This window comes from Canariomyces notabilis, assembly GCF_033297395.1.
Source record: "Canariomyces notabilis strain CBS 508.74 unplaced genomic scaffold N656scaffold_2, whole genome shotgun sequence".
NCBI lineage: Eukaryota > Fungi > Ascomycota > Sordariomycetes > Sordariales > Chaetomiaceae > Canariomyces > Canariomyces notabilis.
Genome location: NW_027041824.1, coordinates 2670857 through 2683487, shown reverse-complemented (window position 1 = coordinate 2683487; position 12631 = coordinate 2670857). Strand labels below are relative to the sequence as shown.

Genomic DNA, 12631 nt, shown 5'->3' with positions numbered 1-12631 from the left:
GGAGTCCCAATGCAAAAAAGCAATACTATGCAACCTCACCGGCCCAAACGCCTCAAGATGCAATCGTAACCAACAAAACAACAAACGCTGCCAACTGCCAACTAGTCGGATATATGATGCCCGCACAACACATCTGTTTCATTCCCCATCATTAGAACGCTTGGTGGCGCCAGCCTCCACCTCGTGCCTTGCCTCGACGTTGGCGATGGCGCTCTGCAAGGCGCTCGTCAGATCGACGTGGAACAGGGGGCGATTGATGCCGTGGACGGCCACGGTGCGTCCGGCGTTGGGCACCGCTGTGGCAGGCTTGGGGTTAGCGCTGGCGGCTACTCCTTCGTCCCCGCCGCTGATGCCGCTGCTGTTGCTGCTGCTCTTGCTGGTGGCCTTCTTTATGGCGGCCAGGCCAGCCTCGACGTCCAAAGCCTGTTGATGCTGCTGCGAGTTGAGCTCCTTCTCATTATCCTCAAACTCGGCGGCGGCGGCTGCGCTTTGGGAGCCGCCAATCTCGGCCACGCTGAAGATGCTCTTCCACCGGAGGTGCGGTACGTCGGGCCGGCTGGTGGGGTACCCGAAGCCGGCGGCCGCGAGGGCGCGCTTGGTCCAGCGGTTGCTGATGCAGGCGATGTGCCAGTCCACGACGTCGGGCGCCGCGTATCGGTCGAGCTGGTTCCGTACGTCGATCAACTGTTGGACCGAGGTGATGTCAACGAAATTGACAGAGCTGAAGTCGAGGATGATGGCCTTGAGCGTCGGTAGGTTCACGTCCACATCCACTGTGCCGGCATCGACACCGGCCGCGGCAGCGGCCTTGAGCTTGCGCCGCGACGGCCCGGGGTCATTCCATGGGCGGTCGCCCGGCCGCTCGAAATGCGCTAAATTGGTCCGACGAGTGTGACGATAGATGTAGTCGGTCATGTCCTCGAGGTTGTGGCTGGCGTTGGTGTAGTTGAAGCCTTCAGAGAAGCGGTAGATGAATATGCCGGGGTAGGGGTTGTCGAGCTCCACCTCGGGGTTAGAGCCGTCGGCGTGGGTGATGGGTAGGAATACGTTGCGGAAACGAGCCTCGGCGGAGCCGATGAAGGTTCCGTATTCGTCCTGCCGGCGCGTGTCTTCACCGAAGACGTGATCTCCTAGCATGGATTGCACCCTCACACGGCCTAGGAACCGACCCTTGGCCCTCAGGATACGGAAAAGGAGCATGGCGGCCGAGATGCAGACGGTGCAGTAGATGCCATTCTCAATGGTCGAAAAGACGGTGACAATGACGCCCACGAAGAAGATAAAGACCTCGATCGGCGAGACGAGCCAGAACTGGTAGACGGTGTTTGGCGGAGTGATCAGATCGCCGACGGCGTGGATAATGACGGCGGCAAGCGAGGCGTTGGGGATGTAGTAGAAGACGGCAGGCAGGGCGTAGATGGCTAGGAGGACAACAACGGCAGTAATGACGCCGGCGAACGGGGTCCGAACTCCAGCCTTTGACTTGATAGCGGTCCGGCTGAAGGAGCCTGTAGCGGCGTATCCGCCTAGGAAGGGGCCCAGCATATTCGTGACGCCGATGGCCACCATCTCCTGGGACGGGTTGATGGAGTAGTTGTTCACTCGACCGAACGATTTGGAGATTGCAATATGCTCAATCAGCAAGACAATGACGGTAGCGGGCAGGTAGCTGGCGAGGTGACTGGCAAGCCGCTCGTTAAGCACAGGAACAGCTGCGTTCTGGAAGCCTGCGGGAATTCTTAGCCTTTGCGACCGCAGAGAGAGGGAGCGGTGACAATTGGAAGCATTGACAACAACTCACCCCTAGGAACATCAAGCAGGATCTTGAACTTGACATGGTCCTTGTCGAGGCCCCGGTTGACGAGCCAACTGATCATCGTGTACAATAAAATGACGAAGACGGTACGCAAGGTCGAGAGGAAGAATATGAGGCGTTGGTGCTTTGGCCAGCGCTTGGCAGAGTAGGAGCAGGCTGCCCTGATAGCGTAGAGCATGGTCAGAGCTGTCAATCCCATGGCAGCGTCCAGGGTGGTCCTGGGCAGACCCTGGAGAGTGTGGATAAAAACGAGGTAGGGCGGATCACGGGTCGAGAAGCCCGAGATGCCCATCATGGCAGGAACTTGACCAACGGCAATGTTGATAGCCGAGCCCGTCATGAACGCCGACAGGGCAGTGAGCGAGATGACATCGACAATCCATCCACAGCGGATGAGCCCGATGAAGAGGACAATGGAACCAGCCAAGATGGCAAGGGCCGATGCAACGACGTGGGCTGGGACGTCAGGCAGGGCAACGGCAAGGTCTGCGACGATACCACCGGTAAGCTGCGACATGACAGCAACTGGCTGTGAAGGGGTATCAGCTATACTGAAGCGTAACATGTACAAGCAGCCGACTTACACCAATGGTGATGTCTTTGGAAGTGGCAAAGAACCAGTAGATCAAAACACCCATAAAAGATGAGTAGAGACCAAACTGGACTTCGAGATTGGCCAGCTTAGCGTAGGCCATGCCTTGGGGAACCACGACAGCGCCAATGGTGACGCCTGTTTGTATAACTTCCAAGTAAGCAACTGGCATTCGCTCTATGGGCAAGGGAGGGGAGTGTCAATAGTCCATACCAGCAACCAGATCTCCTATCAGCCATTGTAGGTTATAATGCCCAATCCAGGAGAGGAAGGGGAAGAGCGAGAGGAGGTATTGCTGGATCTGGTGTCCAGAAGGGATCAGGTCGTCGAAGACGTCGAGAAGGCTCGGTGGCTCTTCGACAAAAGTCTGGCTGGAGAGGACCGACGCGCCGGGAGTCTCAAGCTCACCCCGGTAGGGTTCCTTGTCCTGGAGTTTGATGCCCAGCGCCTTGGCCACCAGGTGGCCGGCCTTGGTCGACATTCCCAAAAGTTGATGGTGGAGAGTTGAGAATTGACGGCTAATGGCTGATGACTGACTGATAGCTGATGGCTGTGTTTGTGTCTCGGAGCTAAGGCACCAACTAAGGTTGTACGGATGATGCTATTAGTCCAAAGTATGTTAAACTGTCACAAGAGACAAGCACGTCATCGAGCTCTGGGAAGAACGAGGGCAGCTCGCAGATTGACTGGTAGTTCCCATCTGAGAAATTACATGTAAGAGAGGGCAGAGCCATTGCGACGGGATGGTAAGAGACGCAGACCTCTAGATAATAGGGCTCCTCAACCACAGCAAGGATCTGGTGGAAAGGGATTTCGAGGTCCGATGTTCAGTACGCTCTCTGGCAGTGAGCGGACCCGGACACCGCGGATGGCGCAATCATCTGCCTATCACAGCTAGCAGCCGTAAGCCCCGAGTGGGCCTGGGAAAGAACAAAGGGAGGAGCAGGTAACGCTAGATCTCTGCACTGTACTGTACACTACGTCAGCTTCGAGCTAATCTACTCGGCACTTGTTAGTATACGTGGGGGAGAGTTACCTTGCAATGTGTGGCCTTTGTGAGGCTATCGAGGTCTCTCGAGAGCTGGAATACGTTCTACAGAAGCAAAAGTCCTGTCAATATGCGCAGTGCCGTATGTACGTTCAAATGTAGCTATGTACGGAGTTATGTGTGTATGTATTGTACTTACATCTCTTGGCTTACATCGGGGCTTGACATCGCTGGGGATTCAAAGACGCAAAAGGCAATGGATAGGCATACCAAGAGCGGTGTATCGGACATGGCATTCTCCGACAATGTGTCTTCTGCATGCAATGCATTTTCCAAATGGCGTATGCCGCTCACGGTCAAGCATACGGGAAGGTAGCAGCCGGAGGGGCTCAACGGAGCTCAATGGGGGTCAATGATGACAGAGCAAATGGGGTTTTAGGATGATGCAATTGACGCCAAAAGTGATGTGCTCGCAGCTGCCAAGTTCGCTCCAGCCCCTAGCTGCGAGAGCGCTCAACAGTTAAAACCGCTTGTCTTCTTTCCCCTTCATCTAACTTCCTCTGCCATGGTAAAAAGCCTGGAGTTATTAGAAATGGGGAACGCGATTTGTAAACGTCTCCCATTACGTCGCCCTTATTTCGCCTCGACTTAAGCCCCTGCAATGATGGATCATAGATCGGCTCAGTCATCTCGTTATCTAATCTGATCAGTGGTCGGCACCGGCGATACACATGCTCCGACAGGACCGACGTCCGATCTACAATTCTCCATCCCGGCCAGCCCGGACTTCATGCAGAGCGATCCCAAAAAACCAATTGCCGCATGGTGGGCACAGCTTGCTGTTGCCATGACAGCACGTCACATTCCCTAGAATCTGCAAGGTCCGCCATCGATGCTGCAATACCGAATCCGATGCCGAGTCTGTATACCTATTCATTAGGGTTAAGAACCAAGGTGTATGATTCGAGATATGTGCTTGTGTGCTGACCAATCCGGGCTCGGTTGGCGTCCTTTTTGGGAAGCTGATGAGGGGCTGGGCGAGCCAGTGGGACGAGACAGACGACGACGGCATACATACATATTTACCTAGGGCGACAAAATCTAGAAGGACGACCTCCATTATACCGTATATTCTCAAGAAACTGAGCTGACCTACTGCGGGTTTACAACCTTACGACTTAGCTACGTATCTAGCCCAAGTATCCCGCCCGCTTTAACCGCTCGCTTCGACATCGCATCGCATCCGAAAGCTGAAGCAGGTTGAATAGTGTAAGGCTGTGATTGATTCCTAGGCTTGACGTTTGCAGTGGGGTCAGCTCAATTCCAGAGAATATACGGTATCACCCATGAAGATTCGCAGCGAACTACTCCGTACTGTACAGATACATCCAGACAACTTAAGCGCCTGAGTGACGAATATTCAAACTGGGCAGATACAAGCGTGTGAGGTGATTTAAACTAGATGGCATACTCCCTTCCCATCATGCATAATAATCCTTTTATATAGATATATATCATTCAGTCTGTGAAAATAGCACTCAAATAAAGGTATGGAGTACTATGTGGAAAATGTAAGGTAGTTCTCTGCGAAGCTTTGGTGTGGGTGGCAAGGTCGTCGTCCTAGACTTTGAGGCTGTCGCTTCTAAGGTAATCAGTCGGTTCGATGAGGTGGGATGAAGACCTTTGCAATCGTCTGATGAGAATGGTTCTACGTACAGCAGATACCAGTTCGAAGTATATTTTGCCTCCTAGAAACAATTTTACGGTCCATTCACCATTGAGCCTTCATGAAGATTACGCATCGTAGTCTACTGCACTCCGTAACACCAGCGACCATTTTCAAACGCGCGTCTCAGTCCCTTCGCTTCGACAGGCGAAATGGCTCCGTCCTTCAATTTATGGGGCTTGGCACCGGGGAGTCGGGTCAAACCCAGCCACTGTGGGGATTCGATACCCGATTGGGAAGTGTTAACGTTGATGTCCATCTTCCAGCCACGCGAGCAACTTCTACAGACAAGAAAGAATACGTACGCCGGGACACAGGATAGGAAAGGGATCGATTTCGACTTGGAAATGGTAATTGGTGCCAGAAACCAATGGACCAATGGACATGGTCAAGCTATTCGTCAAGTCAGAGAGACAATTCAGGTAGTTAATTCATTAGGGCAGCTAATTAACCTGTCGCAATCACGGGCTGGCCCAAGCGTAGCCCAATTCAAACGCGCTGTCGCGAAATGAACACGAGAGGTCTGGATAGTAGGAATCCTGCATTACTGCATCCTGTGCAGGCCCAGCCTGCATTCAGGCACTTCCAGGTTTCTCTTTTCTGGGGCAAACTGCAGCCTGTGACCACTTACCTACGACTGCGACCTGCAAGTTTAGGTACAGTTTCCTTCAACTTCATCGCTGCCCGATCACTCTCCGACGTTTTACCATCAATTGCAATTTGCTTCCCACGAGAATCCACACGGTGTTTGAAGATCGCGCGCAATGACACTTCGAGATTTGAACCAATTTGACAGGGTGCCGAGTCCCACCAAGGAGGCCAGGACCCTTCCACAGCTGGCATCGCTCCCGGCCATGATGCAGCTCCACCCGCCTCCATCTCCCGGCACTCACCGAACTCTAAGGAGATTGCAGTCGGCCCATAGCCTGGGGGCAAAGGCCGCGGTCCAGCCGTCGCTCATTTCGCAGCAGAGGTTGCAGCAGAAGTCGTTGCAGCAGCAGCAGATCCAACGACTCCAGAAACCCCCATCGCCTCCCCGAAGAAATGTGAGCTTCAACAATAACCCTTCACCCCAGAGAGGACGCGCCAACAGCGACGCACCGCCCATCCCCAATCCCCACCAGCTCAACGCCATGACCGGATCCAGGGATTCCAGGCGCTCCGCCCTGAGCAAGCGGTCCTTGGCCGCCGACGCCATGTCTCTCGAAAGGCTTCTGCGCGACGGTCCGCCAAACGGTGATGTTGAAGGTGCTCTAGAAAGCACCCGCCTCAAGATCCTCGATCAGGGCATCCGCTCAGACAGCGATGGCATGGTAGGCATATCCAACACTGTGCCCGCTGCATGTGGAATGTTCCCCTGGATTTGCTAATGGCCTTTGCATTGCAGTCCTCGCTCCGCATCTATGTCTGGCTCATCCTGCTCAACGCGCCTGTTCTTGAGACTGATTCCTACCTCGCTCTCATCCACCGCGGCGCGTCGCCAGCCTATTCCAAAATCCGCAACGACACATTTCGAACATTGACGACCGATCCTCTTTTCCGACGTCGCGTGAGCGAGGCAAGCTTGATTCGCCTTCTCAACGCCATCGCCTGGAAGCTCCATGATGCTCGCGGGCAAAGGACGCGTGACCCAAGCGTGGCCAGCAGCTCGCGCCGCTCTTTGGACCAGTCGAGCAGCCGACCGGGAACCGGTTATAGCAGTGGTTATGGGAGCCCAACTTCGTCGCCGGCCGCAAAGAACCGAGCACGTGCCCTAACTTTGACGACCGAGGGTTCCGAGACGAGCATGGCGGCAGAGCCAGGCACCTATGTGCAGGGCATGAACGTCCTGGCAGCTCCCTTTCTTTACGCTGCCCGCAGCGAAGCAGAAGCCTTCATCGCCTTTCACCAGCTGCTGACACAAGAGTTGCCGGGCTATATCCGTGGCGCCATGGACGGAGTGCACAAGGGTCTCGCCCTGGTTGACAAGGTGCTGGCCATTGTCGATCCCAAACTTAGCCTGTACCTGCTCTCCAAGAACCTCTCGGCCGAAATTTACGCTTTCCCGTCCGTCTTGACGCTCTGCGCCTGCACTCCGCCTCTGCCCGAGGTGCTACGGCTCTGGGACTTTCTCTTCGCGTACGGCCCGCATCTCAACATCCTGTGCATTGTTGCGCAGCTGGTCATGATACGCACCAAGATCATGGACTCGCCTAGGTATGAACCCATGAACCACAACTGCCCATATGGTAGCGTTGGAACTGACAGGTAATCGCCAGCCCTAATAAATTGCTCAGATCTTTTCCGGCCCTCCAGGCCGACCAGATTAAGCGTACCACCTTGGCTATCATCAAGATGATCCCCGATGATGTCTACGCTGAAATAGTCACACATGCCCGATAAAAAGCCCGTGGCAGAAGCGTTTCCGGTGGGAATATGCTCCCTGCTCGCTGGCTAGACGCTGGAGATGCTCTAGCGTTGTTGGTCCACAGGTTGAGCACCCCGCCAGCGTCAAGTCTTGTCCGCCATCTGCTGTCCCTTGGGTCATCTCTTCCCACCCAGCACACCGTAACCGCGATGAGCCCTTGGGGAAGGTGGCGGTCATAACAGATCTACATTGCCGGCACCAAACGAGACCCTAGCCAGCCAACCCGCATGCATAAGAGCCGAGCTCCAGTTTCAGGTACTACGCCGATCGCGCAGCGCCGGAGATAAGTTAGATGATGGTCCTGCCGGCAGCCCGCATTTAGCCGCTAACTCCCGCCGGCGCAATCGAATGGGAGGAGCCGGCGGTGCCGTGGAGGGAAAATGGAGGCAAGCGGAAAGTTCCAAGCCACCCCAACAGGCTGTCCTCTCTACCGAGGGGGTTACTTGAGGATGGTGATGCATCCACTCCAAGGCACTTGGGTTGGCGTGGGGATGTACCTGCGCATCACCTCCCTCCGTGACGCCCGTCACAGGCTGCCTTGCCTTCTACAAATGGCCTGCGGTGCCGTACTTGCCTTGCTCACCCGTGGTATAGCGTGCGCTAGCCGGTTAAGCCTTGGCGAATCCCCAGGCACGGATTTTACAACGGTCTTGGAGTTGCAATACTTTAGCTTCATTCTCCCTATAGCTTTGCGCAACGAGCGCAGTGGTTTTGTTTTGAATCGGTTCAGAATGGAATTAAAAGGCCTACAAGGGGCATGGGCAAAGCGAGATAGACTCTGGGTTTTTGGTCCTGGTTCGGAGTTGGGTGGGAAAGGGAAAGGAAAAAGAGGTCAAAGATACCTTCATATCTCGTATAAAGCGCATCCAATTTTTGGCGTTCTCCGATCTCCACGTCTCATCCCAACGTTCGTGCATTCCCGGCCCCGTGTAATCGGGTCCAAGGCTGATGGATGCGACATCAGATTGCGGCTGCCTGTGCAGAGCTCGTCGCATTTCACCCAGTTGTTGTGCTCCTCATCATCCAGCTTAAACTAGTCCATACGTACTAAGCATCCAGGACGCAAATCTCTTCCCAAATTTGCTGCCACGAACGGTAGCTGAAGACGGTGCCGCAATCTGCCTTGTACATAAACGCAGTAAGAATTTAATCTCACCCATTCCAGACCAGGATTTATTGCAGAGGGGTAGGAGACAAATATGGCGAAAGATTTGCCGCCATCAACCCGCAGCGTCACCATGCGGTTGGCTTTCACCGTTTTATTGCTTCCATAGATCCTGTATCTTGACCGGACGTTTGGTATGCACACTACCTACTGTAAGCACTCTACTATTCATAGGACGTGAAAATAAACTGCCTATTGCACACAAGTACCTAGCATGTTGTGCAGGATTGATGAGAGCTCCAAAAGGCCCTTAACGGCCCCCTAAACATCGAAATGATATTGCATCAACTTGATGATCATTAGTATTACTATTCTTCTTCTTCTATCATCTTAGGACTCTCTTGACTGATCGAGCAGGTTTCAACGCCTTCCCCTCTTTTTGCTCATCCCATTAGTCTGCATCCAAGTCGTCTAGTCTATCTATTGCTCTAATCTCTAGGCCGCGGGTTTTCTAGGGGGTAAATACTAGTCTTTTTTTCCGTCGCGCTCCCGCCGAACGTCTCGTCATTTTGATCCACCGTCTCCCATTGGTGTCGGAGCGGTAGCTGTATGAAACACCGAATCGCCGCAGGACCGCGCAGTCTAGCCTGGAATACCGTCGACTCCACCTCCCGCGATAAACCAACCACTACCACCATGTCTGTTCGATGACGATCGCCTTCAGCGCGAAGCATCCAAAACAAATAAGTTGGTGGGGTAACGGAAATGCGGCGAACCATTGTCGTGTTACTGTTAGCCGTTGGCGGCGTGCTGGCGGTCGGTGGAGAAGAGCAGAAGCCTCTAGGTCGTTTAGAGGCCCCGTCCGCTGTTATGAGAACGCATTTGTCCTGCGAGGAGACGTATGGCGCCGGGTGGGAGAAGTGTGGAGATCAGGTATGTTTGAGCCACTCTGCGATGTGGCAGAAACTGAACTGCAATGAAGAGTAGCAGATTCTGCTACAATCCCGAGAAGGGGCAGGTGAGTGCTAACGTTCCCGAGTACAAGCCTAATGAGGTTGCTGATTCAGGGCCTTAGTCGTGCTGTCAGGTCGATAATAGCTACTGTGAGGAAGGCACATGGTGCGCGCCGGTGGCTGGATATTGCTGCTTAGATGTAGGAGCTTGCGTCGTCCTCTTCAGGGCTCAGAATTGTTGACCGATAGGGCAGAGCGAGGATCTGGAGACATGCGCGAGAAATGCTGGCTTCGACATACCCGATAACGTCGAGCTGTAGGAACCGACCCGGGGAACCAGTCATCCGTTTTATCCACGACGCAGGGTGGAGGGGCAACCCCCTCGGGCAATCCCAGCCTAAGCACGACCTCACCACCTCCGGGAAACGAGCGAATTGACCAGGGCGAGGTGGTCAGTGCCGAGGTGGCAATGGATCTCATATTGGATAGGTGCGGAAATCGGCGTGGTTGGTTACCCCCTTGTGCTGAGGAAAGCCATGTGGCTGCCGCGCTAGACGTCTCTTCCATAAGAACGATCCGGCGAGATAATCATTCGGGTGAAGGCCAGCCCAAGTCGCACCTTGCGTGCGGGTAAGATGACTGGTCAGCTAAGACGTAGCCAGCATACTCAGTCTCGATGAGCTAGAGGGCTTGACGCGATCTATGCACTTCACGCTTCTGGCGAGGGATGGAGCTTGACCCCGGCGTTTAATATGCGGTGCATCCATCTCTGGCGAGTTCAAAAGCATGCGAAAAGAAGTTGTGCATGGCCGTGTAGTGGAAAAGAATCCCTCCTAGCACTGCAATGTGCCAGAGATTGTGGCTGCCCCCAACGTAGTCGAACATCCCAGGGCACCACCGCTCGGGGATCTTGCTTGCGTAAACGCAAGCGCCAAGGAGATAAACAGCCAAAGATTTGACGATCGGTGAGTAGAAAGCCCAGGTAGCCTCGGCACCCCGCGTCAGTGAGAGTTGCAGTATCGGTAGGAAGCCTGTGGCGCCGAGGCCGACAAAAAAGCCAACCCTGGCCCATGCCATGTCCTGACCGTTAAACCGAGGGTGCCACGGCAGGATGACGCCCCCGATGCCCAAGAGAGCTGTGGTAAGCATGTAAACCCAACGGCTAACAGGCTCGCAGTAGAATGCCGTGTACTCTGTCGTCATAATGGAGGCTGCAATTAATAGCGAGATGCCTGTGTAGTCGACACAAGCGAACATGGAGACCAGGTTGACATCGGCCACCGAATTCATCGTGTGCCAGATAGTGCTGCAGACCAGGCACTGGCAAGCGGCGAAGAAGAAGACTGCGGCGACGAAGACATCGGCCTTTGAACTCGACGAGAACGTGGCACTCGTGGGGTAGAAGTAAAAGGCAACGGATAGGACGAGAACGAAGCCGAGAGCGTGAGACCAGATGTTGACGAGCTCGTTGGAGAAGCCAAACGCCGACCTCACGCACGCCAGCTTCGTCTCGGAAAACCGATAGCCCTTGATGATGTGGGGGTTGATCCTCCAGGGCACTGGCAAGTCCTCGTACCGGAGAAGACCATGCTCCCTGGCGTGAGCGATGGCGCGTTGGACGTGGTCCTCGAGCGACTCAGCTGCCCGGATCGCTCGCCCGATACCCTCGTCCACTACGCGGTGGGCTTCATCAATGAAAGTCTCGGCAGCGTTGGCCAGGCCCTTTTCCCGAAACTTGGCCGCCTGAGCCTCCATATCCTCCAGCATGCCGTTGAGCAGCTCGATGCCGACCTTAGCCTTTTCATTTAATGAGCCGGCCGCGGCTAGAGCCTCGTGATACCCAGACTCGAGCGTCTCCACCATGAGATACAACCTGCGCCGGCCCGCGCCCATAACTTCCTCTGAGGCCTGGGAGCACCGCGTCCGCACAGCCTGCAGCGTCGAGAAAGCGGCTGAGATACTCGAGTCCAAGGTGAGCTCTCGGTAACTCTCCCAGTACTCTAGCCGCCGTTCGAGGTCGGTCAAGAGAAGGTCCAACTTAAGCAACAGGCCCTCCTCGCCATCCATGATCTGGTTGACGATGGACTTCCGCCTCTGCGCGAAGTGCGAGGGCCGTCGCTTACGCGCAGCAGACGGCGCCTGAGCCCGAGCCCCCGAAGTGAAGCCATCAGCACCATCATCACATGCACCGGAAGTGAACGGGGCGGGGCACCCCATGTTCGAAGAGGCGTCCATGGCGAGCCCTGAAAGTAAGAGACAACGAGCGGCTAAGCCCAAGAACACGCTGACAGTAACTGATAAGGTCTGGCGGCTGTCGAGAACACCCGACGGATGGATACACAATATGGAGGGAGAGAATGGACGCCCCGGAACGGGCTCGTTTCACACCTGTAAACACACGGGAACAGGAAGGTACGGTTGGGGAGGAGGTTGTAGTGCTGAATGAGAGTTCGCCTTCGCCCCGGATGCGACGGTAATTTGACTAGAACCCGAAGGTAAGGTAATCGGGAAAATTGCGGATGTGGTTGCCACACGTTTGATCAAGACCCGGGAACCCGGTAATGGAAAGAGGAATCGACAGAACTCTGGGATTAGTCTCAAGCAAGGAGCAGCAATTGAATCAGCCAAACAGAAATCTATAAACTTGAGAGAAAGCGATGCTTTGAGGCGGAGGCGGCAGCGGCAGCAAATCCATGAGGTCGGAAATCAGGGCTAAATAATACCTCAGTCCCTTTGTAAAGTAACTTGGCTGGGTGGATTCGATGACACTTACGACCAACTGAAGAACGGCGCTGTGCCAGGTAGGGTTGCGGATTGAAAATTTCCAATTTCAGATTTCCACCATTTTTGGGAAATGAATTTCACCCAGGCGCCACTGGAAATTTCGGAAAAGTGGATCATACAGGCTCTGATTGGACAGATAGGGTGCATTCGACGGCCCAGCCGTCCAAATTCCCAGCAAAATCGTACTAAAGTTACGACCCATTAGCCCAGAGCTACATCCATTGCGTTGTCCAGTCCCCGCAGTACGTCAAATTGGGCTA

General features: G+C 54.6%; 3 protein-coding genes across 3 annotated transcripts; 1 reads left to right on the top strand and 2 right to left on the bottom strand.

The window, feature by feature from the left end:
* Positions 1-138: 138 nt before the first annotated feature.
* Positions 139-2889, bottom strand: N656DRAFT_702050 (sulfate permease; the record flags this gene model as incomplete). Its single annotated transcript, XM_064810991.1, has 4 exons — positions 139-1727; positions 1802-2345; positions 2401-2546; positions 2622-2889. The coding sequence occupies 4 exons, from the start codon at positions 2887-2889 to the stop codon at positions 139-141; spliced, it is 2547 nt and encodes an 848-aa protein (XP_064674474.1).
* A 2903-nt stretch (positions 2890-5792) lies between these two features.
* On the top strand, positions 5793-7707 carry N656DRAFT_282434 (TBC-domain-containing protein). The gene is made up of 3 exons (XM_064809111.1): positions 5793-6435; positions 6510-7318; positions 7381-7707. The coding sequence occupies exons 1-3, from the start codon at positions 5887-5889 to the stop codon at positions 7502-7504; spliced, it is 1482 nt and encodes a 493-aa protein (XP_064674473.1). The 5' UTR covers positions 5793-5886; the 3' UTR covers positions 7505-7707.
* A 2627-nt stretch (positions 7708-10334) lies between these two features.
* On the bottom strand, positions 10335-11822 carry N656DRAFT_702100 (HlyIII-domain-containing protein; the record flags this gene model as incomplete). Its single annotated transcript, XM_064810995.1, has 1 exon — positions 10335-11822. The coding sequence occupies one exon, from the start codon at positions 11820-11822 to the stop codon at positions 10335-10337; it is 1488 nt and encodes a 495-aa protein (XP_064674472.1).
* Positions 11823-12631: the final 809 nt, after the last annotated feature.

Excerpts from the sequence above, each read along its gene's own strand:
- N656DRAFT_282434 (XM_064809111.1), top strand. The coding sequence starts at position 5,887 with ATGACACTTCGAGATTTGAACCAATTTGACAGGGTGCCGAGTCCCACC. Across the intron at positions 6,436-6,509 it reads GCTCAGACAGCGATGGCATG|TCCTCGCTCCGCATCTATGT; the intron begins GTAGGCATATCC and ends TTTGCATTGCAG. Across the intron at positions 7,319-7,380 it reads AAGATCATGGACTCGCCTAG|CCCTAATAAATTGCTCAGAT; the intron begins GTATGAACCCAT and ends GGTAATCGCCAG.